The 25,928-nt window shown below is 46.7% G+C and overlaps 1 protein-coding gene across 2 annotated transcripts in view; it reads left to right on the top strand.

The window, feature by feature from the left end:
* LOC107212173 (collagen alpha-1(XXVII) chain-like) overlaps window positions 1–25,928 on the top strand; it is a 138,796-nt gene that overhangs the window by 36,234 nt on the left and 76,634 nt on the right. For both annotated transcript variants that reach the window (XM_015645143.3, XM_015645146.3), the window contains exons 6-13: window positions 573–626; window positions 2,517–2,570; window positions 7,376–7,420; window positions 8,294–8,347; window positions 10,732–10,776; window positions 13,054–13,107; window positions 14,293–14,337; window positions 24,540–24,593. In XM_015645143.3, the coding sequence (XP_015500629.1) occupies window positions 573–626; window positions 2,517–2,570; window positions 7,376–7,420; window positions 8,294–8,347; window positions 10,732–10,776; window positions 13,054–13,107; window positions 14,293–14,337; window positions 24,540–24,593 (405 nt within the window). The remainder of the gene's footprint in view (window positions 1–572; window positions 627–2,516; window positions 2,571–7,375; window positions 7,421–8,293; window positions 8,348–10,731; window positions 10,777–13,053; window positions 13,108–14,292; window positions 14,338–24,539; window positions 24,594–25,928) is intronic.

The following is a 25,928-nucleotide window of genomic DNA, read 5'->3' as shown; positions in this document are numbered from 1 at the left end:
ACAGTAATTTCCCTCATCACGGTTGTTAAGGAGGAAAATAAGGAATACTGCCACTTAAGGTCAAGTGTGCCGCTCTCTGCCAGCCTGGGAGCCTCACAATTGCTCTGCCTGTTGGGGGTGTCTAATTAGTACAACTTTCTCTGTGGTCTCATCTGTTCCTCACAGTTAAAAAAGCAGCAGCATCTAGTGAATTGTCAAGAAGGATGGTTCAGCCCCAGTAATAGGCTTGGTAATTATTTTTGTGATGGTAGTTGTAGACAAGGAAGGAATCGCAGCTGTCTGGTCTAATAAGTATCAAAAGTCCTGACATTGCTTTCTTCCAGTCATCCTTTCTTTAGCCAATTGAATACTGTCAACTACTATTTAAAACTCAACTCTTTAGCAGCAGCAATCACTCACCAAATCCACCCCCAGCAAAACAGCTATTCCAGGCCACTTTAATACATTTGGGATGTCAGGGAAGACTGGGATAAAACAAAATGTTTTTCTAATTTGGAGGCTTGGTGAAAGCAGAACCACATCTGTGGGCTGGGCCCTTGGATTATGTCACTAATGCAAGTTTTTCATTTCAGGGTCAGAAAGGTGATCCTGGGCTGTCACCGGGAAAAGCTCGCAATGGGCAGAAGGTGAGATGTCACCCCGAGGCCATGGTGGGCTTTTAGAAGTGTGCACACACACAGGGGTCTGTACTGCAGCCACAAGCATCCCAGCTGCCCAAGTAGGCTTAGGACTGAGAAATAAGGCTTAGATCTTGGATTCAGGACTGAAGAGAGGGAGCTGACAGTGATCATAGTGCACTGGGGTGCCACATGCCATGGTGGTGTTGTCTGAGTGTTTCTCCAGTTTATCCACAATCTGCAGCCCAGCTGAAGTCCCTGCTGCCACAGGCACGTGGCTGCTTCAGCCAAGTGTTTCAAGTGGCACATCTGAGGTACAGCCACACTCTGGGCATGCAGCTGCAGCAAGAGGCAATCCCAGTGTAAGGAATAAAAACCTTGGAGGCCAAGGAAAGGATGTGCTTGCTGAGGAGCTGAGGAACAGGGGTTTGCCTCCTGCTGCAGCCCCATCAGGGTAGAATTTCTTGGTGGAGACTTCTAAGTTATGGATCTCACTGAGGGGCTTCCACCAAGGGCTGCTCAAACCAACACGAAGCACCCAGCTGGGAAGGAAAGTTGCTTTCTGGGTCTAGCAGTTTTTAGGATCAGAGTTCTGCTAATTCCTTTCAATAAGTTACAAGTCCCATTTTTGCTGTTTCACCCCTGGGTGATTTTTACCGAGGCAACAAGCCCTCACAGAATTCTAGAAATGAGCAGTAGGGCAATCAGGGCTCCACATCATCCACCCCAGTTAGCTCTTTCAGTGATGCCTGCACAATCCTTGGAAACTCGTGGCCAGGGCAGAAGCCTGGTTCTCTTCCTCTCTCCATAAACCTTGCTATAAATGCACAGCTCATAGAAAGCACCAGCCATAAGGAGCTTGGGCCCTTCATTTGACACCAGATGCCTCCGTGAAGGCGATGCTAGAAAACATTCAGAAGGCTTGGCCTGAAATAAGGCTTTAACTTAACACCATGATATGTCTTTTGAAATTTCTGGTACGCCATATTGGAGTGACATCAAGTGGAAATCGTTCACATTCAGGGTCTGGAACGCTTTTCTGGAAAACAATGTTGGTGTAAAAAAGGGAGAGATCCAGATCACCTTTAGCTTGTGTTAACAAGGCTTTATTCCTGATAGCAGTCAGAATAAGGAGTTTCCAGCAGGAGCTTGGAGTGATGCCTAATTTTCAAGCTAGATACTGGAAATTTGTTGAATTTCAGTAAGAAGGCGCTCCAGGGTTTTTTGATCCAGATCAGAGGAGGCCAAGTGGGCTCACACAGGCAGGTTGGGTGTTGGAGAGGTCTCACAGCAATGCGCTCATCCGTTCTGAGATGGTTTGGGTTTGCCAGCTGGGATGTGATGCAATCCCTTTTCAGAAGTACAGACCACTGAACAAACCCTCCCACCAGCAGCCTGCAAAGGTTCAATCCCTGTCAGACGGGCAGGTTAAATAATTGCAGCACCAGCACCATCCGAACAGGAGCCATGGGCTGAGCCAGGCCAGTAGCAGAGTGTGAGAGCAAATCACAGGATTTGGCAGGAGGTACCTGTTGTTCTTATTGCATTTAAAGTCTAAAATTTCCTTGCCTTGGCGATTTCAATGCCTATTGAAAGGCGAATGAAGCATGTGACTGAATGAGATCATTGAGGGGAAAAAAAGCGCATTCATTCTGCTTGCGAAAAGCTGGACTCCAGCAGCAGCTGCCATTAATTAACTGGGGTTATTATTTATATGAGCCAGTTAATAGAGATGTTGTTTAAATCTACTCTTCTTATCCAGTCAGGTTTTGAGGAGTTGTGATTACAACCAGAAATATCAATAGCTGGGGGCTGGTGTCAGCAAAATAATTGCGGTAACTGCAGTAGGCACAGGGAAAATGTTGCTGAAAACTAATTGGACTTGCTTCCTTCCTACAGGGAGATGTGGGCTTACCTGGTTTAACTGGGTTCCCTGGACCACCTGGTAGAAAGGTAAGAGTGTTCTTTTTTAGTGAATTAGATCAGTAATTTTATTTTAAAATTTTCTTCTTTAACTCTGCCTGAAAGATTTAATTAAAGTCCCAGTATGCACCCAAGGAGCCTTATGCCTGTTTAGCAGGTGTAAAACCCAGGGAGATAGGCTGAAACAACTGCCTAAAAACTATGTAAGGGTACAAAATGAAATTCTGGGTACAGAATTCTGTTCCTTCTTTGTATTCTGTATCTCTCTGCACCCTGACACTCAGCAAGCCCAATTTAGGCCTGGTACAGCCAGTGAATTATTTAAAGGGATCTCCAAACAACAGCAGTACTCAAAGGATGGATTCAGAACAGTGCTAGCATTCCAAGGAAACCACAACTGTCTATCCTGGTAAAGCACATTTCAAAAAGATACCTGTGTGCCTTCCCTCTTTATTTTGCTTGTCAGCACTGCTCAGGTTTTCCTTTATTTGCTTCCATATTTGTGCTTCAACACCATTAACATCACAAACAACACAATTTATGCCTAGAAAAGGGTATGTAAGGATAGAACAGCAGATCCATCCCTGTTTTCCTGAGGCAGCAGGGTGTGTGTCTCTATCCACACAGCACCTCAACCATCCACACCTGGAGCTCAGATCTTCCATAGATCAAGGACATTTCAGCTCAGTCTCCAGTTCCATGATTGGTAGGTTTGTTTCTTTCCTTGGAAGCAGAGCTTGTTGCAGGGAGCTGTTTGAGTGGGGCTCAGTGGCCATGACTCCCCTTCTGAGCAAGCCAATATTGCCACAGCTAAATGGAACAGTTAAAATTGGCATCTTGTTTCCATCACTTCATCAGTCAATGGGCCATTGACCATACACTGCTCCTCAGGTCAATTAGCTGCACACAAACACCTCCTTGGCTATGTTTTAAGACTCCAAGGAGAGAAAGAAGGTGTGGAGGAGGCTGGAAGGAACCCTCCCTCTCCATGATTAGTTGTTGTACAATTTATACTAGAACCAAATTGCCAAGAGGAGGGCTGAGTTTATTTTTCTCCTCCAAGGCTGGTCACGCTTGGGGTGCCGTGTGGAGTAGGAGCAATTGAGTGATTAATTACAGATCTTTTGCTGTCACAAACAAGTTCTAACTAATAGGGTGCAAAGAATACCATTTTCCTGGTATAACAGCTCATAAAACAAAACCTTGTGGTTACGATCAGCAAAATGCAATGTCAGGAGTGCAAGCACTCATAGTGGAAAAAGCAGAGAAGGAATAGGAGATTGAACAAACATTCCCAAGTCCAGCACATGGCCTTCACATCTGATCTTAGCTCCCACAGGACAGGGTAAAGGCAGGGGTATGCTTCTGTTTCTTCAAGTAATGAGCAAGTTGGATGTTGAAATTTTTCCTTTGGTGCAGCTTAAAAACACCTCCCAGTAGCACTAGTCTGGCAGCGGGTTTGGTGTAACCTGGCTTTTATTAGCATCTTGCATTAAGAAAAATTTACAGCTGTTGGAGAAATGTTTGGGAAAAAAAATTCTTTTTTTTTTAATCTGGGTTCCCTGCTGGCATTCTCCCAGTGAAAATACACTGGTGCTTGGCTACCAGAAAACAGCAGCGCCTTGGAAATGGACATCCCTCCTCTCACTCCATGGAGGCGCTGCAAAGAGGGCTCTCAGGGCTTTGATCAGAGAACACCATGTAGAAACCTTCAAATGGGCAAAATATTTCACCAGGAGAAGCAAAATGCTTTTCCCACTAAATGAAACCACATCTCAGCAGCGTGAGCTGGAGCCACAAGCAGCAGCATGTGGTTTTGGATAGTGTGGCTCACTCCTCAGTGCCTGCCTTGGGAATGCTGACAGACTTGGATTGGGCTTGCAGGACTGGACAGACTCACAGCACCCCTGAAGTCATTGTAGCTCCACACACCTACGAGTACATGAAACTTCCTTAGAAGCAGCAGGTGTATTTCTCATCCTCCTCAGAGCAAATGGTGCTTTTGCAGACCAGGAAGGGTGGCAGGATGTTCCCTCTGGTGCCTGTGAGGTATCTGTGGGCTTTGGCTTTTGGTTTGGGGCTGCAGACCACAGCTGCCTTGGAGATAGATCTCAGCAGAGCAGCATCATTGCTCCAGAGGAGAAAACAGCAGTGAGAGAGACAAAGCTTCATTAAAGTCAGAGAGCAAAGACAGAGCTGGGAAGTGGTCACTGCTTCAAAACATCCTGAATGCAGGTCTCATTCCCTGGCCCCTTTATTCTTCACATTGCCTACCAAAGTGCAGGATGATCCCTTCAGCTAGGAGAGAGTAGATTACAAATATCATCACAGATGAGTAAATTCTTCACTGGAGTGCAATTTCCTTTCTAAATCACAGCCCTTTGTGTGGAGTGCCCTGTAATCATCAGGAAGTGTTCAGATAAAAGAGCAAATGCAGTTGTTTTCATACCCTCTGCCCTGTCATTTTAGTGCTATTTGAAGAGGATTTTAGCAGGTAAATACTTTCACACTGCAGCCAGCTTTAACATACAGAAGCTTTTTTCGTTTTCCCTTATTGTAATTCACCTCAGGCAGAAATAACTGGGGTATATTGTGAAGAAATACGTTTGAAACTCTCCTGAGCCCAGAATATGTAGTGAGGAGGATATTTAATGTAACAGAACAGTAGCAGAATGTCTTCATATTTAACCTAAGTGCCATTCACTTACCACTACAGAACTGGTGCAGAATTTAGTTCAGGATGTGCTTTGAGCATCTCAAGGGACCATCATGCCATCACCTACTTTGGGTGGCCACTGCAGGCTCAAAACACCCATCCTGCAGAAACCCAGCTGGAGCAGAATGGGTCAGAGCAGCCAAGCCAGGCACATATTTCTTATCAGTGGAAAAGGCAGATATTTCTAAGCTTGGTGCTCCAGTTGCCTAGAGACAAGATAGCTCCTGCTCCAGACTGGAAGAACTGGGCAGAGGTCCCAGGAGAAAACCCCATGGAAATCTAAATTCCAGGGAATGACTGGGGATGCTGAACCCAGGGATGTTTCTGTTGGCAGCTCTCACCTTCAGGCCAGACACCCAACCAGGGTGGAGCATCCTCCCTCCTTTCTGCTGAGCCTCTGTCAGGGAGCCAGGGAGAGGATGAGCAGGAGAGGATTTGATGGGGCAGATTCCTGGAGAGGGGCAGGGAATGCTCTGTGCTGGTCCTGCTCCAGTGAGGAGCCTCTGACTGAAATGCTCTCACAGCATTTGGAAAAAGGACTCTCGAGGCGGTGCAAACACAGATCTTTCAGGTCAGCCTGGTCAGAAGGTGCAGCTCTGTCCAGAGCCATGGAATATCAGCAAAGCCAAGCAGGACAGAACTGGGAGAAGGGAATCAACATCCTTCCAGGCCAGACTGTCTGAAATAACAAGGCTGGAGGAATGCAAAGGGGAGCAGGTAGTGGCCAGGACGGCTGAGAGCGTTGCACACCCTGCCAGCAAAGGCTCAGGCTGCAGGTCTGGAGTAACCCGTGGGAAGAATAAAAAAGCTGTTAATCAGAGGTGTGGACCTGGGAGCAGAAACAGTCCTGGGTTCATGTGGTGAGTGGAGCCAAAGGCCAAGGGCTCAGTCACCCTGTGACTGGTGATGAGTTCCAGAGCAGGGACATTCCCTGAGGGGCTCACACACAGGTGAGATGAGCTGCAGCCCTGGCCAGGACAAGGGTGAGTAGCAGGGACTGAGCTACAAGTAGTTGTAACCTACTCTTGAAAGCAATTTGTTATTTCTCTAGTATTTGTGCAAGGATTGTTCCATGTTCATTTTTTTTTCTCTCCCATTTGTTTCAAGTTAAATTTTCTGCTTTTTTTTGTTGTTTTTTTTTTTAATCTTGCTGACAGCCCATCTAAACAGTCATCTGTTTAAACTGTGCTTAATCTCCTGATCTGCTTCTCTTGATGGAAGTTTGTTTTAAACAGCTGAACCAAGATAATAAAGAGGGAAAAAATCTGATGTGTCCATCACATACAGAATTCACTCTGTTTGAAGGGAACTCTAGGTAAATCCAGGAGAAAGCAAACTCCCTTAAAAGACACACAGTGCCCATTCTGCAGTCAAACAGGCTGCCCTTGTCCTGCTTCAGTGTCTACATCCCCCAAAAATGCAGAATACTGACAAACTGAAGCAGGATTATGAAAGACCTGTGAGAATGATTTGAAGCCTGAAACCCTTGCCAGTAAGCAAGGTGGATTAAGGAACTCATTCTAATTAATTCAGCAGCGAGGGCAGGTTGAGAGGCAGCTCGCTTACAATTTTTAGTAGCTTCATAATGAAAGACTCTGGATCTTGTAATAATTAGATTAGAAAAGCTGGAAGCTAGACAAGTTCAAGGGAGAAAAATTGAAGTTTCCTGTGACAGTAAATGCTTGTTTTGGTGTTTCCTGTGGCATTTCAAACTCTAAAGCAAAAGTAAGAGCTCTGAAACACAAGTGGCTCATGTTGCTGTAGTCCAAAGCCAATATTTCATTCTGTGGGTCTGTGGTTTCCTGAGGATTAAGGGCAGCCCTGCTCAAGGTGTAGATCACAAATAGATCTGAGTGTGGAGATCACTCCAAATGTGTTCATGGAGCAATTCCTTCTGGAGTATGTACCACCCCAGACCACAGCAGGGCACATCAGCTGTTTGGGTGGTGCAAACACAAAGCAGCTTGATAAAAGTTGTCGTGGTTGTGTAATGCTGTCTAAAATCCTCCTTCTCCCCAGAACTTTATTTCTACCTGCAAAGAGAAATAAAAACCAAACTCAGATTATTTTACTGTATTTTTGTTTCTTAGTATTCATCTCTTCCATCCTATTTTGACAGGGATATAAAGGCTACCCTGGACCACTGGGTCACCCTGGAGACCAGGTGAGTTTTCCCACGTCCCAACAGGGGAGCTTTAAGGAGGGATGGATTTTCTGGCTGTGATGCTGGTTTGGCTCTGGTGCAGCCTGCTTGGTGTGGACAGCCAGGTCCTTCCAGGGCAGGTGGGCACACATGGGGAGCTGGCTACACACCAGGATCTGGGCACACACCAGGACCCAGCATCAATGGCATGGTGGGAGGAGACTGCCTTGGAGTTTCTAAATTTAATTTCTAATTTTTACTGCTCAGCCACACTAAGTTTACTTGGGGGAAGAAAAACCAGCTTGTCATCCTCCCCTTTATTTGTCTTTTTACATTAATTTCACCTGGACTTTAGTAACCACACTGTGTTGAGTATATGTGATTCACTTCTCAAAGCCCATTCACCCTTCCCCTTTTCTCCCCCTTCTCTATTTGGTTAAGTTTGATGTTTGCAATGCAGTAAAAAAAAAAGAAAAAAAAAAAAAAAGCAATGAATAGCAGGCCCTGTTAGCAATGATGTTAAAGGATATTATACATGAATCCATTTAGTTTTCAAGAATTTTGGCAGTGCTTTCCCACCAGCAAAACGGTTCCATATGCCAGATATAGATGCAGCCTTACACCTTCTCTTAGTGTCCTTGTTCCAGATTCTCTGCTGCTTTTCCCCAAATGAAGGGAGAAACAGCAGCACTTGCTCTGTGCATGGACCTGTTGACTTGGCTTCAGTGTGTCTTCTCCCCTCGTTAATTAACCTCATTATCTACTCTTACTATTGTTTTCCTCTCTATAAAATGTTCATCAGGTTAATCCATTCCACAATGATTCAGATAAAAACACTCCCCAGGTGGGACATTCACTTGACTTTTTGTGCCTTTTCTTTTTTTCTCTCCAAAGGGCGAGCGAGGACCAGCTGGAAGTCCAGGTGCCAAAGGTTATCCTGGCAGGCAGGTGCAGTAAATCTCATCGTGCTGTGCACAGAGTAGGGATTTGGGTGTGCAGGTAGCTAAAGACTTCCCCACTAAGGACAGTGCAGTCCTCTAGAAAATGTTGGTATATCTGTGCATTTGATCTCTGAATATTTTCCTTCTTTTCCCCCCTCAAGATGTTGTGCCAGTAACGCAGCCTTTCAACTCTGAAATGCTGTTAGAAAGTATTTTGTGCCTATGGTAGATAAAACCTGAGTTCCTACAGCAAATTATGACAGATTCTTCTTCAGTATAACAACAGGGAGAAAGCAGAACAGCAGAGCAGAGAAAAACACATGCATGCTGCTAACCATTCTTTTCTAGGCATATTTTGCACCTAATGTTGGACAAGTTAGAAACCTGGGAAGGAAAAAAGGTGCATTTATTATTGGAGGAGGAGATTTATACGAACTGTCCCTAGTAAAATGCACTGGCATAAACCTATGTATACACACACAAAGTTATGCATGGACTGTAAATATATATATATATAAAAATCATATTTGCAGCTGCAAAAAATATGATGAGAGACAATCAAGTCATTGTTCTCATGCTGAAAAAAATTACACAAAGACAACTTTAGGAATGGAGGAGTGTGCACTGGGTAATGGATCAAGATTGGACACTTTGTTCTCCTACTGATATAAGATGCTGAGTAGTGTAAAGGAAAGAGGAGAATTTGTAAGACCCTAAAAAATGGAATCTCTTGGAGGACAGAACATGCAGCCCCATAACATTTTGTGGTGAAGTGAGTTTTGTCAGGGGTTTCTAAAATGGACACATTTAACGTTGGATTCTGCCACGTTTATCTGTAATTCAAGAGTCCAGGCAGATGTCAAAGATCCCAAACGCTCTGTCCTGAGCCTTTCAGACTTACCATGAGTTTGGATGTGAATTTTTTATGCAGATGTGTAGGTTATTGGATTAAACATGAACTAGACCTGCAGAACGAGTCTGTGACTCTCTGCCTCAGACTGTCAATAATGCATGACCCATTTTAAATTGAAAATCAAACTGATACCTTGCTTAGCACACTGGAGAGAGCAGATGGCAGAACTGGATGGGAGCTTTATGCACCTGACTAAAGGCTCCATTCATACCCTGAAAGGCTCTTAGAGCTGAGCATGCCAAAGAGTCTCCTAGGTGTGAATGTGTGTTAGATGACTAATAAGAAAAGGTCCAAGAGATTTTGGACATACAAGGTTAATGAATGCTGTTCATCAATTCAGCCCATCAGATAAGCAGGATGAAATCTGTGCCCTGACATTCAAAGAACAAATCTGCCTTCTTAAAAACGTGGTTTGGGTCAGGAAAGTGACTTTTTTATTTTTTTAAGGCAGCTTTTTTCAGCCTATCTGAATGCTGTGTGTATCCTGCATCAGAGCTGTTTACTTTACTGGGATTTTACTACTTGTTACTCCTGTCAGCTGTGCTGGCTCTGCAGCGATGGGAGAGGGCTTGGCTGAGGTTTGGTTTGTGCATCACAGGCAGGATTGTAACTTCACCCTGAAATCTTTGGCAATGATGCAGGAGCCAGGAAAGAGCACAACCCAACTTTCACATCCCAGCCTGAGCCTGCAGTGCTGCCAGCTGAATAAAATATGGACTTAGCCTTTTTTTTCTGCCCCCACCCCCCAGAAAATCCCATCAAAATTTGGAACTAGAAAAAAAAAAATTATCTGGAAACTTTCTAGAAGGCAATAAACATGAAAATTAATTTTGCATTTTCACACTTTTCTTCTTTGCAGTGTTTTGGATGAGCAGCATTAGGCATAGAATTAAAATGGGAAATGAATTTTCAATTATTACCATAGCTGATGCTGCAAAAGGTTAGAGATATCACAGTACCTGCATTGCTAAGTGACTTTCTAGGCTGTAGAAATTTCTCATTGCATCAGTGTTCCCTAAGCAGGTATTGGAATACATTTGCTATGCCTGTGTTTGCTTAGGCAGGAAGATGAATGGAGAGCTGTTGGGCACAGAGCATCACTGTGCCTCACATCCCAAGTGTAACACAACCTCTGGGCACCCCACTGCCTCAGCCCTTATGGTCTTTATCATCAGAAATCTCTAGTTCAGCCCCAGGGAAGGCTCACCCTGTGCAGCAGTCTCAGGTTCTGCTGAATCCCAGCTCCCCAACAATGGCAGATCTGTTATTTGTATCATTTTGTCTTTTTTTTTCTCCTTTGTTGATACTCCTTGGATGCTTAAAGCAAAACCTTAAAGCAGAACCATGCAGCACTTAAAGCTTTAAAAAGCTCTTAAAGCAGAACCATGCAGGGATGGTGCTTGGGGGGGTTGGCACTGCTTGTTATTTTAAGTTAAAATTGGTCCACATTTGTCTTTGTTTTTTCCCTTCTGTTCTAGGGTTTACCTGGCCCCATAGGGGAATCTGGCCCAAAAGGAACTCGGGTAAGGAACCTTTCATTTGCCTTTTCTCTTGTTTTTATCAAAGGCTTCTCAAGAAACTTTAGGCTTGATGTTGCAATTCCAAAGCTGGTTGCTTTAATTTGTTGTGTTTGGGGGATTTGAGCTGCACACCGCTTGTTTATTGAAGCACTGCTAAGTTTTTTAAATGAAACATGGAATGTACCGTGATCAAAGTTCCCCAATAGTGCTGAAGATAAAGTGAGCCCTGCCAGAGCTCACATTGCAGGAGAGGAAAGAATGGCTTACAAATTCCTATCAAAGCCTGCAAGCCCCACGTCCCAAAGGCCTCTTTGGTTTCAATCAGTGTGGTTCAGTGGTCTTTGACCACGCTGAATATGGGCTCATTTGGGTACAGGCCTGCTTTGGGAGTGATTTAAATCATTATGCACAACAGCAAGCCAGCATCTTGAAGCCATGTGCAAATATAAACAATATCTCCATCCTGTCTGGTTTTGCTCACCAAAAATAATTGCTGGGGTTTTATTCTCACTGCAAAGGATTCTTTTTTTATTACTACTTAAGGCTCTTGTTAATCACATTTTGTTCTTTTCCTGCAATTATAAATTCACAATGCGATTCTAAGCCAATAAATCCCCATTTCTCTAACATGTGATACTTTCTCTATATGCAGTAAATTCAAGCAGCTGGCTTTCATCACTAGGAAAACTGCAAGGAATAAACAAATGCTGACCCTGTAGCTAGCAATATTCCTGAGCTGGGAAGGGAGAGGGCACGTTCAGTTCCTGCAGAAGAGGGGAAAATCTGAGAGCACAGCTTGCTCACCCCACTTCTGCAAGGGCTTAGGTTTCCCCTGGGACATCTCCTTCTCTGCTCTAACCAGGACCTTGTGTAATTATCGGGTGGTAGATGTGCAGAATTTAAGATTTGGAAGTTAATCTCCATTTTGCACCCCTGAGTGGTGAGGACTGAAATATTTATAAATCCCCAAGGAAGCCCTTTCTCAGTTCAACCACAGTCAGAATTGGGTGCTAAGGTAAGATATGTGCATTTTGTGGTTTAAAGGGAGCCAGCTCTGGCCTCTTCTTCATCCTCCACCTCTACTTTTGCCTTCTCCAGGAAAAGTTTGGGAGTTATGTGGTTTCTTTTAGGATTCAGGAGGCAGAGGCACACAGAATCATGTTAATGTAGCATTATTTCCCAGCTAGGTGTTATCCCTAAGGGAAACACAACCCACAGGGAGAGATGGACTGGTGAAAAAGTTTGGTGGGGTTGGCAGATAGAGATTTAGCAACGATGGAGAAAGAAAGATGAGAGAAAAGCAGTGTTAGTACTTGGTTCCTGTGAGAGTGAGGTGCCACGGAGGGGGCTCCCTGCTGAAATTCACTTCCTCTGGATTCGGCATGTTTGGCACCAGCCGGGCCATTGCAGAGGCCCAGCACACAAGGTAACTTTGTCCAGGCTGCTGAGCAAAGGGATTAAACACAAGGCTGCCATTGTGGGAAGGGAAGGGAAACACTGTGTTTTCATGTCCTGTCTCAGCAGGACCCCTAGGCCACAGAGAAACCTGGACACACAATGTTCCTGATGAGTGTGGAAGCAGCGGGTTTTATGTGAAATGTGTTGGTGCAAAGGTGCTTTCCCTGTAGGGTGGATCTGTGTGGATGTGCAGGCTGAGCCTCACGTCAATCCCCCAAGCCTGGAATGTCAGGTTCAGCCTCTCCCAGCCCATGCAGGTCCTTCAGTGCCTGGGATGATGGAGGTTTGCACAAGGTCTTGGTGGTGCAGGGACAGGCTTTGGGCAGAGCCAGGACTGACTGCAGGGTGGTGGCAGCCCTGGTGCCAGGAAAAGGGGGGCTTTGCCTCAGAAGGGGCTGAGTGTGTGACCACCAGGGGACAGAAAGGCCTTGATACGACAGGACAGCTGGAAATGAGTGTCAAAAGCAAAGACAGATGAAAGGAGGTGGAGGTCTGTGGGTTGTTTTTGCTGTCACTTTTGCTAACCTCGAACCAAGCTCCATTTCCCTCAGGTATGCTTAGAGCCAGCCCAGGTAAGGTTTCTTCTGGCTGTCCTCTTCCTGCCTGGAGTCCTCCTGATCCCTGGTGTGAGGGTATGTGCCCTTGGACTACATCGTGGAAGCCAGCACCATGCAGTCCATGGGCATATACACTTGCCTCAAGGTTTATTTCATCACGGCTGCCACTGACCAACGCTGGAGGTTGCTCTGCTCTTCAGGAAACACAGACTGACTGGGTGCTAACAGAGGAACATATCTGACTGCTTGTTTCCTCTTTTTGTAGGGGTATATTGGTCTCCCAGGACTATTTGGGCTACCAGGGGCTGATGGAGAACGAGTGAGTATTTTGTGAAGAAAACCTTGGTGTGCTGGTTGAATGCAGTTCTTCAGAGCCTGATGTAACCTTCTCTCTCCCTAGTTCCTGAGGAAGAGGCAAGCACGCCTAATGCTTAACAATCCTTCCTTAGCCTCTTCCTACCCTTGAATGAAGACCTGTGTCCCTGTATAAGGCTGAGGAGAACCCAGGCTTCAGGCAGGGCCACCAGACCTTGCTGGTGACTACAGAGGAGTTTTTCTATATTCTCCTTCACTTAAAAACCTGCCTTCCCTCTCCCCCTCGCCAGCTCACTTTAGTGAGGTGGGGCAGTGTGAGGAGAACGTACGTGGAGATTCCCTGCTCCCACAGGAATCACCTCCCAGCCACAAAGCATTTTGTGTCTGACTGGAGATGTCTGGAAAGAGCCTGGCTCTTGCAAGGGACAATGCTGGGCTTTCTGAAAATGGCTTTATTTCCAATTGCATTGAGTTGGGCAGTCAAGCATGGGGCTGTGAGTGGGCAGCTGTGGCTGTGTCCTCCCTTCCTCCTGTCCTTTTCATCGTGCCTTCCCAAACAGCCCAAGTTTTCAGAGCTTTACAGTTCATCCCTTGCTTTTCCACTCTCCAACTCCACATCCTCCCACCAGCCCAATCTCTTCCCATCCAAGGATCCCCTTCCCCCCGCTACAAGATCTCCTAAAAAGGTCACTGGAAGATGAACACAGTTTGATTCCAGCCTTTCCTCCCTCAAATGCAAGCTCCAGAACGCGGAGGGGCCCCGGGACCATGTGGGAGCGTGCCTGCCTGGGAGGGGCCTGCCCTGCGCTCCGGCGACGCTGATTTAATGCTTGTATAACTAAATAAGAAACATAAACACAAGTTCTGCAGCGGGTGCCTCGGCGGTGGCCTGCATTCGGTTCCAGACCAGTAGCTTAATGACTGCTCCTGCTAAGCACAGCCCCAGCCTGGGGATGCTGCCTGCGCGTGTCCTCGGGAGGCCGTAGTTAATGGGTGAAGGTTAATTGTCTTCTGCTCTCCCAGCCGACTGCAAGTAGCTGACATTTCGATTCCCAAACAATGCCACAGTCATTAGCCTGTTTTGCATTCTCCTTTCTCTTCTCATTTTGCTTTGTATTGTTGGTTGGCTGTTTGATTTCTCAACCAGAACTTTTTTTTTTTTTTTTTTCTCTGTGTTTTTTCCTTGCAGGGGATCCCTGGAGTTCCTGGGAAGAGGGGCAAGATGGGTAGGCCGGTAAAGTTTTTCCTCGTCTATTATGCAGACTTTGTTGAATGAAACTGGGAACAAGACATTTGGCTTTTGGCTGGGTCCCTTCATATCTTCAAACAAACTTTTCCATGTCTGTCTGCTCAAGCAGGAAGAAAACCAAAGATAGAGACATTGCTCTCTTCCTCTCTTCCATGCTCTGCTCAATTCACAGGCATTAGTGCTCTTTTCCCATTCTCCCTTGGTTCTCACACTTCTCAGATTTTCTTCTACATCTTCCCTCCTGTCCTGCCTCTGGCCAATCGCTTCCCTAGATGCACTTTTTAATTCCCAATTATGACTGCAGGCTCTGTTCCATCTCCTGCTTTGCACCCCCACCAGTTCCATCACGTTATCCTCTTCTTGCTGTGACTCTCTCCAACCCTTGTCCCATCCTGGTTTGTGTAATGCAAGTGTGGTTTTGTATAGAAACCTTTTTGTCCTTGGTGGTGTACCAGATTGGGGAAGATGTGTTTGAGGAGCAAGGAGACCAGGTAGATGTGAGAGCTCGGCCAGGAGGAAGAGGTGTTTGCAAGCAGGGCTGAAGACAAGTGTGAGGCTGTGGAGCAAGTGGGAAAAAGACTGAAATGAGCAGAGGAAACAGGGAAAGGACAGAAAGGAAAGACTTTACCCCATCAACCTCCTTCCAAGCAGTTCTGTATGCCTCCTTTAGGAAGCTGGATAAATCTTTTTGCTGCAGGAATCAGCAGAGAGCTCAGGCATGTTGGAGCTCTGCTGTGTCTCATTGCCTTTGCACCTTGTCCTTCATGTTAGCTTGATTTTCCTCTGACCTCTGGACATCATTGCACTCACAGGCTTCTTGCAAAATGCCCACTCACCCACACATGGAAAAATCCATTTCCCCACGCCCCTGGAACACATCCTGCCCAGGAGTCCCAGCCCACAGCTCGCTGGTGTCCTCACTGCAGAATCCATGCCCACACCTCAGCAGTGCCCTGTCCTTCCTGCCTGTCCTGTGCCTGACATGGGGACTGGTCGAGCACATTTTCTGGAGGGGTGCTGCCAATCTACACCAGATCTTTTGCAAGCTGCACCAGAAACCCCTGTGCTGAATAAGTGCAGAGCCCCTGGTGTAACCATGACTCACTGGCCAGGGCAAAACAAACACAGCAACTGTAGTTAGGGGCAGGGGCTCTGCTCTCTGCACAGAGCACGCTGTGGGCTCAAAGCCTTCCAGCTGTTGGCTGGCCAGGATTTGTAATCTTCCAGGCAAGGGTTTCGGTCTGGCGGTCACTGCTACGAGCAAGGGGCTCCCCTGAGATCAGCAGGGAATCTCTCAGCCATGGAGGAATTTAGGCTGGGATCTGGGGAAGGGATTAAATGGCTACACATGAGCACCTTTGTTCTGCTTGGCTCCTTCAGAGAGTTCTGGCTGCATCCCTGTTTTATGGTATCAGGTTTAATAGGAAATCTTGAATGGACTGATGCTGATGATTTGAACTTCGAGCGTGAACAGAAAGATTAAGTGACATCCACAGTTATTCAGGAAGTCTCTGGGAAAAATGGAAAAAAAAGCAGGAACCAGCTGACCTGATTCTCTTCCCAGCACTTATCTCCTGGCCAGTGCTGCCTCCCAGCTGCTTTGGGGTTTTTGTGAGCCTTCTGGGATTTCCATGGTCTTTCCCATCCCTGCAGCCTTAGATTTGCTGGTGTGGCTGCTGTTCCTCTGCTAGCTCCGTGTTGTCATTGCAGGGGAGAGCTCCTGGAAGCCTTTATTAGCTGCCTTCAGAGCTGGTGAATGCTCTGGGGAGGAGGAAGGGAGTTGGTATCACACGTATTTCTGTACCTAGCATTGTTTGGGATGAGAGCTGGCAGTGGATCAGTGCTCAGCCAAGGAGGAGCAGGGGACTGGGGGAGGTTGCATGTGACACCGTGGGCCTCTGAGAATGATGTAAGAGGGAATGATTAAAATAGAGGAACTGGACATGAGTCAGATCTTGAAATCCTTCCAGGCAAGTTAAGTTTTGTAGAGCTGTGAGGGACACGGTGAGTTTGTGGTGGAAAGAGCTGACTCCACCTCCCACTCAGCTCTCCCTGCCCAACATCAGCGATGCAGGAGGCCAGTGCATCCCAACATTTGGCCCTGGAGAAGGAGAGGGCTGGGGGTGGTCTGGGGCAGCGTTATGGTTGGAGTCCAGTGCACGAAGGAGGCTGAAATAACAGGAGTCTGTACATCTCTGGATCTGCCTGTCTTAGAGGTGGGCTGGGGGGCTGGAGCTGATGCAGCTGCTTGCTTAAACCTTCAGTCTTGCCAGTGCAGTGGCTGGGAAAAAAACATCTTTTTTGGTGTTTTTTGTGGATTTTTATGGTGTTCAGCTGAGCAGCTGAGGTAAAAAATATAAAAACAAGACTCCATCAGGGGTGCTGGGGGAAGAGTGAGAGAAGCTGTTGATAGCGTGTCTTGCCATGCAGAGGCAATGTGTCAGGCCTGGTTCATCTCTAGGAAGGAGATGTGCTGCCACTGTAGGAAATGACTCATAGGAAGAGTAGGAGATAGAACTAGCTCAAGGAACACCAAGCTGTTCTTATGCTGTGGGAGATGGCTAGCCACAATCAGAACTGTCTGCACTGCAGATTGTATTAAACTTCAAATAGAGTGGAATATTGTCAGAAGTTCTTAAGCTCTGCTAGAAGAAAATACTTAAAGGCAAAACTTCAGGAAAGATATCCAAAGAGCTCTGAGCTCTTTTTTGGTTCATCTTTGGTTTTGATGTGTGCTTATCTCTCTCTTTTTCGCACAGAGTGTCAGTACTGCACCAGCTGTGCTATTTTATATCTATGATTTTTACAAACTGTTTTGTTAGTAGTATTCTTTTTAAAGAGTTAGAAAATAAGGAGGAGAAATTTAATTCGAAGACATAGTTAGTAATTTTGAAGTTCATCTGAGGTCTATTCACAAGTGGGTTAAATGCAACTGAGGTTTCATTACATTTTTCTAAGAACCTGGTGGTGCTGCTGGTCCTGTGCTCAGATCCTCACTGGGTCAGGTATCATGCAAACAAAAGAAAAAGCCCTGGCCCAAAGAGTCTACAAAGCAGGACAGGATCAGACCATCCCCAAGGCTGGAAGGGTTTGGTAACAGCAGAACAAGCCATTAACAGATACTTGTGCTTCCTTGCCCATCTCTGTGCTCATCGTTCTGGTTTCTCTCTGTGACATGCAGTGTCACACAAGCTGCTTGGCTCTTCCAGCTCTGCAAAACAGGGATAACACAGAGTCTTTGGAGAGCTCTCCCCTGGGCTCAGCAGCTGAAGCCTAGTGTGGAAATGCCAAGGATGACAGCTCATGTGTCAAGGAAGAGGTGCCATAAGAGGGATTTGAAGTAACAGGGATCAGCATGTGAGTGAGTCCAGGTCCCTCCCCTCTGTCACCCACAGCAGAGAGCCAGCAGTGACCTGGCAGCCACTGGAACCAAGCTCAGGCTTTGCTGGGAGCAGCAGTGCAGTGCCAGGATCACAGGCAGGATCCCCCTCTCGCTTGTGGCACCTCAGTGGCACCTTCTCACCAGGCTGCTTCTCATGTGTGCTCTCCTCTCCTGTGGTGGCTTATCATGCAGTAACTCCTGCCTCCAGTGAGCACCAAGTTGCAATATATTGGTTTTTCTTCATCTGATAAGCTGTCAGAAGGTCATGTGATACCCCTGCCCTCCCCACCAGCATACGCAGGCTCTTGCATCATGAAAAAAAATCACTCACCTCATGGGAGACTGGACAGCCAAAAAGCAGGGCTTCCTCTGGGTCAGGAAGGTTTCATTTTGTAGCCTCCCCAAGCTTTTGATGGAGGGCTAAGATAGATCCATCCTGAATGTCAGAGCGTGGGGCTTTGCCAAGGTACACAGGCTCAGCTGTTGTCCATGCAAACAGTGGGGACACACGCTCTGGCCAGGCTGGCACAACCTCAGGTCACTGGCAAAACAAATGTTGCTACTCTCTGGAGGGACCAAGATGATAAACATCTTTCTTGCTCCAGTCTTTTCTCTGCTTTGGATGCAGCTGAGACCCTTCCTTGCATTTGGAGTGAGTCAAGAGTCTCCTGCACCACATGAGCTGAGATTTGGGAAACTGGTAACAGCATCTCTTGGTACTCTCAGATGTGGCCAGCTAAAGCCAGAGGAGAAATGTGTGGGCTGAAGGCCTGGTGTACAGATAAATCCACAAGATGAGCTGCAGGAAGGAGCACAAATGGTCTGTAGGAGCTGGTGGACAGGACTTGGGTAGCACTTTCTGTGCCAGTACCCCAGCACAGCACCAAAATGTTTTGTGCCTTTTTCAGGAACTGATTAATTTAAAAATGTAATATGCTTTTAATCATTCTGTTTGCATGAAAAGTCCAGTGGAGGTCCTGAAAACTAGCCATGAACAAAGCTCCTCTTTTAATGAGAGAGGTTTAGCCCATGGATCAGATGTTTCCTGTTAGCCATTTAAGTAAATTCTTTGCTTTTTTTTTTTCTTTGCTTTGTTAACCTGAATTTTTAAAATAGATGTGGTTTGAGCAATCAGTAACTTTTTTTAATGCTGAAGCTGGACACTGAAGCTGGGCAGCTGGTCTGGTCTCTCCACCCCTCTTGGCCTGGCTCACCACTCTGAAATGCAGGCGTGAGCCCAGAGCAAATGTCACCATCTCTATTTGGCCTGAGCTGTGCTCCACATGTCTGGAGTTTCCCAAATCTCTGTGGTGAGGTGCTTGCATGGTTACTTCTCACATGTTCCTATGTCCATGACTACACCATCCAAATAACCTGGCGAGGTGGACAACACCAATGTGCATTTCATTTTTTAAAGAATGGGCAAAACAAAGTACTGAAAACACAGGGAGAAGGGTTTGAAAGGTGCCAAGAGCTGTAACTTCCACTGAAAGGAAAGAAACAATCCCAAAGGTATTTTTTTTCCAAGAATGCTCCTAAGTGACTTGTCCATCACAATTCAGAATTCTCATGAGGAGCTGAACCAAGGTCCTCCAGGCATCTTTAATCCTTCAGGGAAAAGCTCATTCATAAATCAAAGCTCAAAAATTTTTCTTATTAGAAATCATAAGGAAAAGTAGTGCAATTGTCACCTATGAGTCTGAAAGCCTTTTGACCCCTAAAGCTGCTTGTCTTGGAAATGTTGGCCACAGACAAGGAGGAGCAGTGGCAGGCTCAGTGCTCTCTGCCCAGTGTGTCTGTGCAATGGTAGCTGGGTTAGAGCCCTGCCGATCAGGAAAAGATCCTCTTCCAGTGGAAAAGGAATAGAGCAGGAGTGTGGAGGGGCTGGCACTTCACCTGAGTGATGTTTGCCTGGAGGGGCTTCAGGAATTGTTTCTTGTGTTGCTCCTGCTGTACTCCCACAGCTGGAGGGATGGTTATGTTTAAAAATGCCCTGAAATCTCTGTCCCAAGGGGTGACACGGAGCTGTGAAGTCTCCTGGGGGAGAGAGGAAAGCTTCCTGTCAGGTGGCAGAGGAGCAGGGCTGCAGCAGGACCCCCACTCCATGCCCAGCATGTGGCATCTCCCTTTTGCAGGGATGAAAACTGCCTAGAGCCAGGGGAAGGGAGAGGTCCCTGTGCAGCTCTTGGTGACAGCTGGGGGGAGGCACAGCAGGAGCACAGGCTCTGCCAGGCTCCCTTTGGGGTGACTCCTGCTGGGGCTGAGCCACCCCCTGCCCACCTGTGAAGGGGCTCAGTCTGCTCTCCACACCAGGAATTCTCTCAGAGGTGTGAGCTGCCAACATAAGCTACACTTGTTTGTTTTATTCTCCTTATTTTTTTCCAATGAAGGCTTTCTCTCACTCTCAGCCCTGCTTCTCCACCACCTTTTTTTTTTTTTTCTTTCTTTTTCCTTACTTAAATTGTTTGACTTGCAAGTTCCATCCCTGGGGAGGCTCCTGGGCAGTGATTCACCTGGCTGGAGCCAACTGGCAAATAGAGTCTTTTGCAGACAAGACAGGAGGGCTGGTTGGTTTGAGCACCTTCAGCCAACAGGAAAATAAAATCCTATTTTTGGAGAACGATTCTGTTGGCATGAAGACCTGCCAGGATTCTTCAGAGCAGCAGCTGCCAGACTGCCTCCCTTACTCCTGCAGGGAAAGCGCTTTAAACGGAATCAGATGTTGTATCCACACAACACACCCACCCACACGTGAGCACCTGGAAGGAATTTGGTGAGCAAAGGACACCGTGTGTGTCACCTGTCCCTGCCTCCTGGGGACAGCTGCTTCCAGGGACAAGGAGCAGTGGTGTCTGCTCCGACCAGGAGCTTTGGCTGACAGCAGGCAGCAGAAAGGGCAGGCTGCTCTGTTTGCTTTCAGCTGAGGAAGAAAGGAAGGGGAGGTGGAGGGGGATGTAATCCCCTGGTGCAGGAGGAGCTGGTTCCAGTGTCTGTCTGGGTCTGGTTGTTCTCAGCAGGAGTCTCCTGGTGTATGAAAGGATGCCCTTTGCAGGGAGTGGGGATGAAAAGGAATTAAGGCGCTATTGGAACATCTCAAAGATAGAGACTTTGTTACTTGTCAGTGTAACCTGGGATAAATCAGTTTGTATCTGTCTGTGTCTCAGTTCACCGAGTGCAGCGAGGACAAATTGTGCAACCCCTGAAAAGCTTTGCTTGGGCTGGGGACAGGGGAGCACAGAGCACCCAGACCTCGCTAGCGCAAAGCATCTGCCTGTGTGCTCTGTCTCCAGCTCCTCCCCAAGCATCATCTTGCTTCTTTCATTGAACTTCTCCTTCAGACAATGTGAAATCCATTCAGCTGGACATTTTCCCCCACCTCCTCTCTGAATTTCCCAGCTGTGAGATAGAGCCAAAAGTTTTGTCATAGCTGACCGGAGCGCTGCGGAGGAGCACCCCGCCGGCTCTCGGCCAACACAACTTGTTAGTCAAACATTTTCTTCCTACTTCTGCTGCCATTTGCCTTCCCTGTCCTGGTCCTTCTCTGTACATCCCGTCCCTCCCACATAGCGGGCAGGATGCATGGCTCTGTGTTTTTCACTGAGGTGTTTTCCTTTTCTGTCCCAATTATTAAGCATAATTTCCAGGGACTGGTTTGAAAAAAAAACACCTTGAAAAATGATGGATTTTCTGTACCAAAATCCCTTCTGCCCTCACAGGAGACTCCCATTCTGCTGGATTCTTTAATCTCTTTCAAAAGTCTCCTGTAATGGGCTGCCAGTTGTGACCTGCCCGTCTGCCAGCACCATAAAATGAGCTTCCTGCCCCATGTGTTCTCCCCCAGTCTGGGCTCCTCAGGCTCTTGGAGCAGTGCATGGGAGAGCAGAGGTGTCACTGCTTTGGGGAATGAAACCAGCAGGATAACAAAGTCTGCTTGTAACTTCTGGGCAGGTTGTTTTAGTTGAATAGTGCTAGTTCTGTTCCTGGGGAACATCTCTCTCCTTGAGGTTCAAGCAGGAGAGGCACCAAAAAAACAGCTTTAACAGACGTGTGAGATCCATAAATTAGGACACTGTGGTCACTGGAACTGTTATTGTGGTTTAAACTGCTACTGCTTACCCCATGGAAACAAAGTGCTCTCTTTTTCATTAGGGGCTTAAAAGATTGATTGTTTCCTGCTGTGCAAGAGCTGTGCTGGGACAGCTTTCACAACCTGGTTTGGGTCTTTGCAGACTGTATGGATGCTGAAATATCCTTCTCCTTTGCCACAGCCACCAGCCTTAGCCTCACTTAATGTGCCAAACCTGTGCTTGTGTGCTAAGCTTGACTTCTGGACTAGGATGCCTGGGGTTAGTTGAATTGAATCTTTCCATTAGTCTCTTCTGGGTTTGTTTTACAGCTTGGGCCAAAAAGCACCAGGGGACCACCCAGCACCCCAGCTAGGGGTGAGCTGGGGGATGCTTGTGCAGTGCAGATGGTGTGTTAAGGACAAAAAAGGTGTTGGCAAAGATGGAGCTTTGGTGCTGAGTGTTTCCCTGGGCCTGTTCTGCTTCTCAGCTTCCTCCCACTTTGACCCTTTTCCACCCCATCTTGAGGGCTGGAAGAACCCTGACCTCTGTGGGCAGTCACAGCCTGCTGTGAACAGGTTTTAATGCTGAATTACTTGGTTGATGGGTGGTATTGGCCAAGCACAGGAATAAATCTGGTTTTCAAGCTATTTGGAGAACTATTGCTGGAAAACCTGTGTAAAAGTTAGACCTCTATTAACTCTATCACCAAGTGCCTCAAATTTCCTGTCTTTAAGCAGCATGGTTAATGCTGGAAACTGAGGTATAAAGAAAAGAGTGAAACACGTGTGAAACATATGCATTTAAATAGTTCCTTATCTGGCTTCTTCTATTCTGGCACAGGAGCACATTGTTTATGTCACATTGCAAGACTTTTAAACCAAATTCAGACAATGGTGTTTTAGTCTGGAGCAAGCATTCCCCTGGCTGCTATGATGCTGCTGTAGCAATATTGTTTTTGTTGTACCATTCAAAGTAGTGAAATCTCCCCATGTTGGCAAAAGCTCAGCTCCATAGCAGACACCCCAGCAGCCACAGGGCCAGACTGCTGCTCAGTGGCATCCATGGGTCACTCCATGCCCAGCTCTGAGGAAGGAAGGATGCAGCTGGGGAATGCTGAAGGCTGTGACTGAAATCTGCAGCAGCGTAAGTACAGTATCAGTCTATGCACACTCATATTTTCCTTGGCAAGCCACATGACTGTAAACAGCAAAATATTCTGGCAATCTTCTTTTATTTTTTTGTCTTGCCTGAGCAATGATTTTTCCCTGCACATCTCTCTTCTGATCTGATCGATTCAGCATGTAGCAGAGTTATTTTTCCCCTTCTTTTTCATTAAAGAAAATTGTAGCCCCCCTGCCTTCTTGTTTTATTTGACATCTTTGTCTCTAGATGGCAGAAGGCTGTTTCCAGTGGTTGCTTACCACAGCATCTTGGCATGTGCACAGGCCTCAGGGATGTAGTGCCTAGCTGGAGAAAGGCAGACAACTTTCCTGTTCACAGTGATTCCCACAAAACAAAAGTGTTGAATCCGAGCAAGCAGTAGCTCATGTGGGTTCAGTCCTTCATGCTGTAGGGAATTGGTGCAGAAGAGCTGAAATGCTGGCTCTGAGGGCAGCAGCAGAATTTTTGTTGGCTTAAGCCAGGCCTCCCATCTCTCACCTTAAATTTTACCATGTAACTTTTTACCTTTTCTGTTCACCAGGAGTTAAACCCTCAAAGGTCAAGGGAGGTGTTGGATGACAGTTTCCCAGTGTAGTTCTGTTCTGTCTGCTGTGATCATTTCAGTTTTCATTGTTGCTGATGGGTTTCCAGATAAGGCATTGGCTGCTGCATTCCACTTCCCTCAGATTTGCTTTTCCCAGATAACCAGTGTTTGTAGTACATAGGGAAGGAGGCAGGACAGGAGAGAATCCTCTCTCTGTCTGCTTCATCCCTGTCTCTTGAGCTCTCAGGTATTCCAGAACATGTCCTTTTTATTTCTGGTGAGCCAGAGAAGGGGATAAAGCACTTTGACTCCCAGTTCTGTGGGAGACAGAGCATGGCAGGACAGGGAAGAGGAAGCTGCTTTGGGATTTGGTTGTAGCAGGGAATTGGATGGGGAGGGCTTAGAGGAGCACAGGATCTGTCCAAGAGTGAGAGAGAACGTGTCACACCACCATGTTCTGGCTCTGGCTCAGTACCTCCACTCCCTTCTCTATAATTGTCTGAAGTCTTCCAAACTTGCATCGGATATAATGAGATGAAGTCGTCTTTTGTGGTGACTTTTTCATGTAGTAAACATGGCCTTTCACAGCTCTGGGGTGTGGACTGTAATGAGTTTGGAAGCATTTGCTCCTCTGGCAAGCTGAAAGGGAGTGAATTCACCAGGCATCTCCGATCAGCTCCATTAAGCATCTGCATGGGCTCCAACAGGCTTTGTGCTGTCCAGCTATCCTGAGAGGAGGGAGTGCTGCTCAAATTATCCTGCTAGTAGATAGCACTAAATAATTCAGATTGACAGCCCATTTTTAATAGTCACTGCAGTGAGGTTTATGAATCAGGGGTTTTGGCCTTGTGGAGCTGTGCTGGTGTGGCAGGAGTGGCCTGGATGAGGACAGGCAGGTTGGTTGTCCCACATGTCCCTGTGTTCTGCTGCTTTCCAAAGTGCTGCACCGGGTGCAAGGGGAGTGGTTTGTAACTGACTTTCTACACCCAGGGAGCCTCAATAACTAACATTCATGTTTGTCTCCTCTTCTCAGGGTTTTCCTGGTAATTTTGGAGAGCGAGGACCTCCAGGCATCGATGGGAACCCTGTAAGTTCATTACATTTTCCTTTCTTTTTTCCTTTTGCAGTTTGCACTGTACTGCATCGTTCTAGTTAGAGCTGAGTGAAGCTTTTACGCTTGGTGGCAGCTTCTGGCTGATTTTGTCCCTCCTGAAAAACAGATGTACATCCCTGCCCAGCTGAAAACTCCTGTGTTTGGTTCCTGTAACTGTCAAGTCATTTGCCATCAGTTTTCTGTCTCCATCTCTTGCCTTCCTTGCACCTCAGTCTTGACAGGCGCTTTCTTATCTGGAAGATGGGACTAGAGAAAAATCAAGAGAAAAGGGATGTTGCTCTGGCAGAATAGACAGTGTTGGACCATGTTGTCCATACCACAGGGCACAGATTCCCTGCTCCAGTCTGGGAGCACTGAGGGACAGCCTGCCCAGCCTGCCCCATCCCTCTGCCAGCCCTGGGACTGCATGGGGACTAAGTCTCCAGTCTCCTGCGTTCTTGGCCTCCCTTGTCTCTTCATCTGACCCCTGCTGGCTTCCTAAGAGTGGGATGTGTCTCCTGGGAATTGGGTCAGGATGGTCACAGAGGTCATTTAGCAGCTGGGTGCTGATAAGGTTTAATTTGCTCTGCTCTTGTAGCACTAAGCTGTGGGGATGTGTAGAGTTTGCCACTGCTCACAGAACATGTCCTCATGGTTTGCAGCAGTTCTCAAATGTATTAATTATCCTAAACTGTTTTCTGAATTACTTTGTTGGTTCTGCCTGAATTAGCATGTGAGCAGCACTGATTCATCTTTGAAATTCCTGCTGCCTTGGTTATTCACACATAATCACCGTGCTGCTCTGGGGTTGGATGGGATGATTTGTGTGAAGCAACCCACTCCACATGTGCCTGCAAGTTCCCATTTGTCATATATGCAGCATAAAAGTTATTTTCACAACCGACTCCAATCACCAAGCCAAGCTCAGTTACAACTCCAGCCTTTGTGGGAATTCAGCACAAGAATCATAAATGCAGTGAACTGAAGGAATGATGTTCCCAAGGAATACTTCTGTGGGACTTTTCCCATCCTTCAGTCAACTTAAGCCATGGGTCAGAGTGGAACCAATAGTCCCAAAGTAGAAAACTTTCTGATTGTACTGCTATTTCCAGCCAGCCCACCAGGAAGAGCAGGAATCCTGGAGGACAGGAAGACTTTTTTCCCCCCCCAAATAACTTACTTTGTTTTCTTTTGAATATGCAAGTTGTCTAAGCCCCATTCAGAAGATGTCCTCGGTGCCAGTCAGCTGAATGGCAGTTCCCAGAGCCTGGGAGAGCAGCAAATGTCCCGTTAATTCATCCAGAAGGATGGCTCCTCTTTCATCTTATC

Source organism: Parus major, chromosome 17 (assembly GCF_001522545.3).
Source record: "Parus major isolate Abel chromosome 17, Parus_major1.1, whole genome shotgun sequence".
NCBI classification, from domain to species: Eukaryota; Metazoa; Chordata; class Aves; order Passeriformes; family Paridae; genus Parus; species Parus major.
This window is presented reverse-complemented; position numbering and strand designations above follow the sequence as displayed.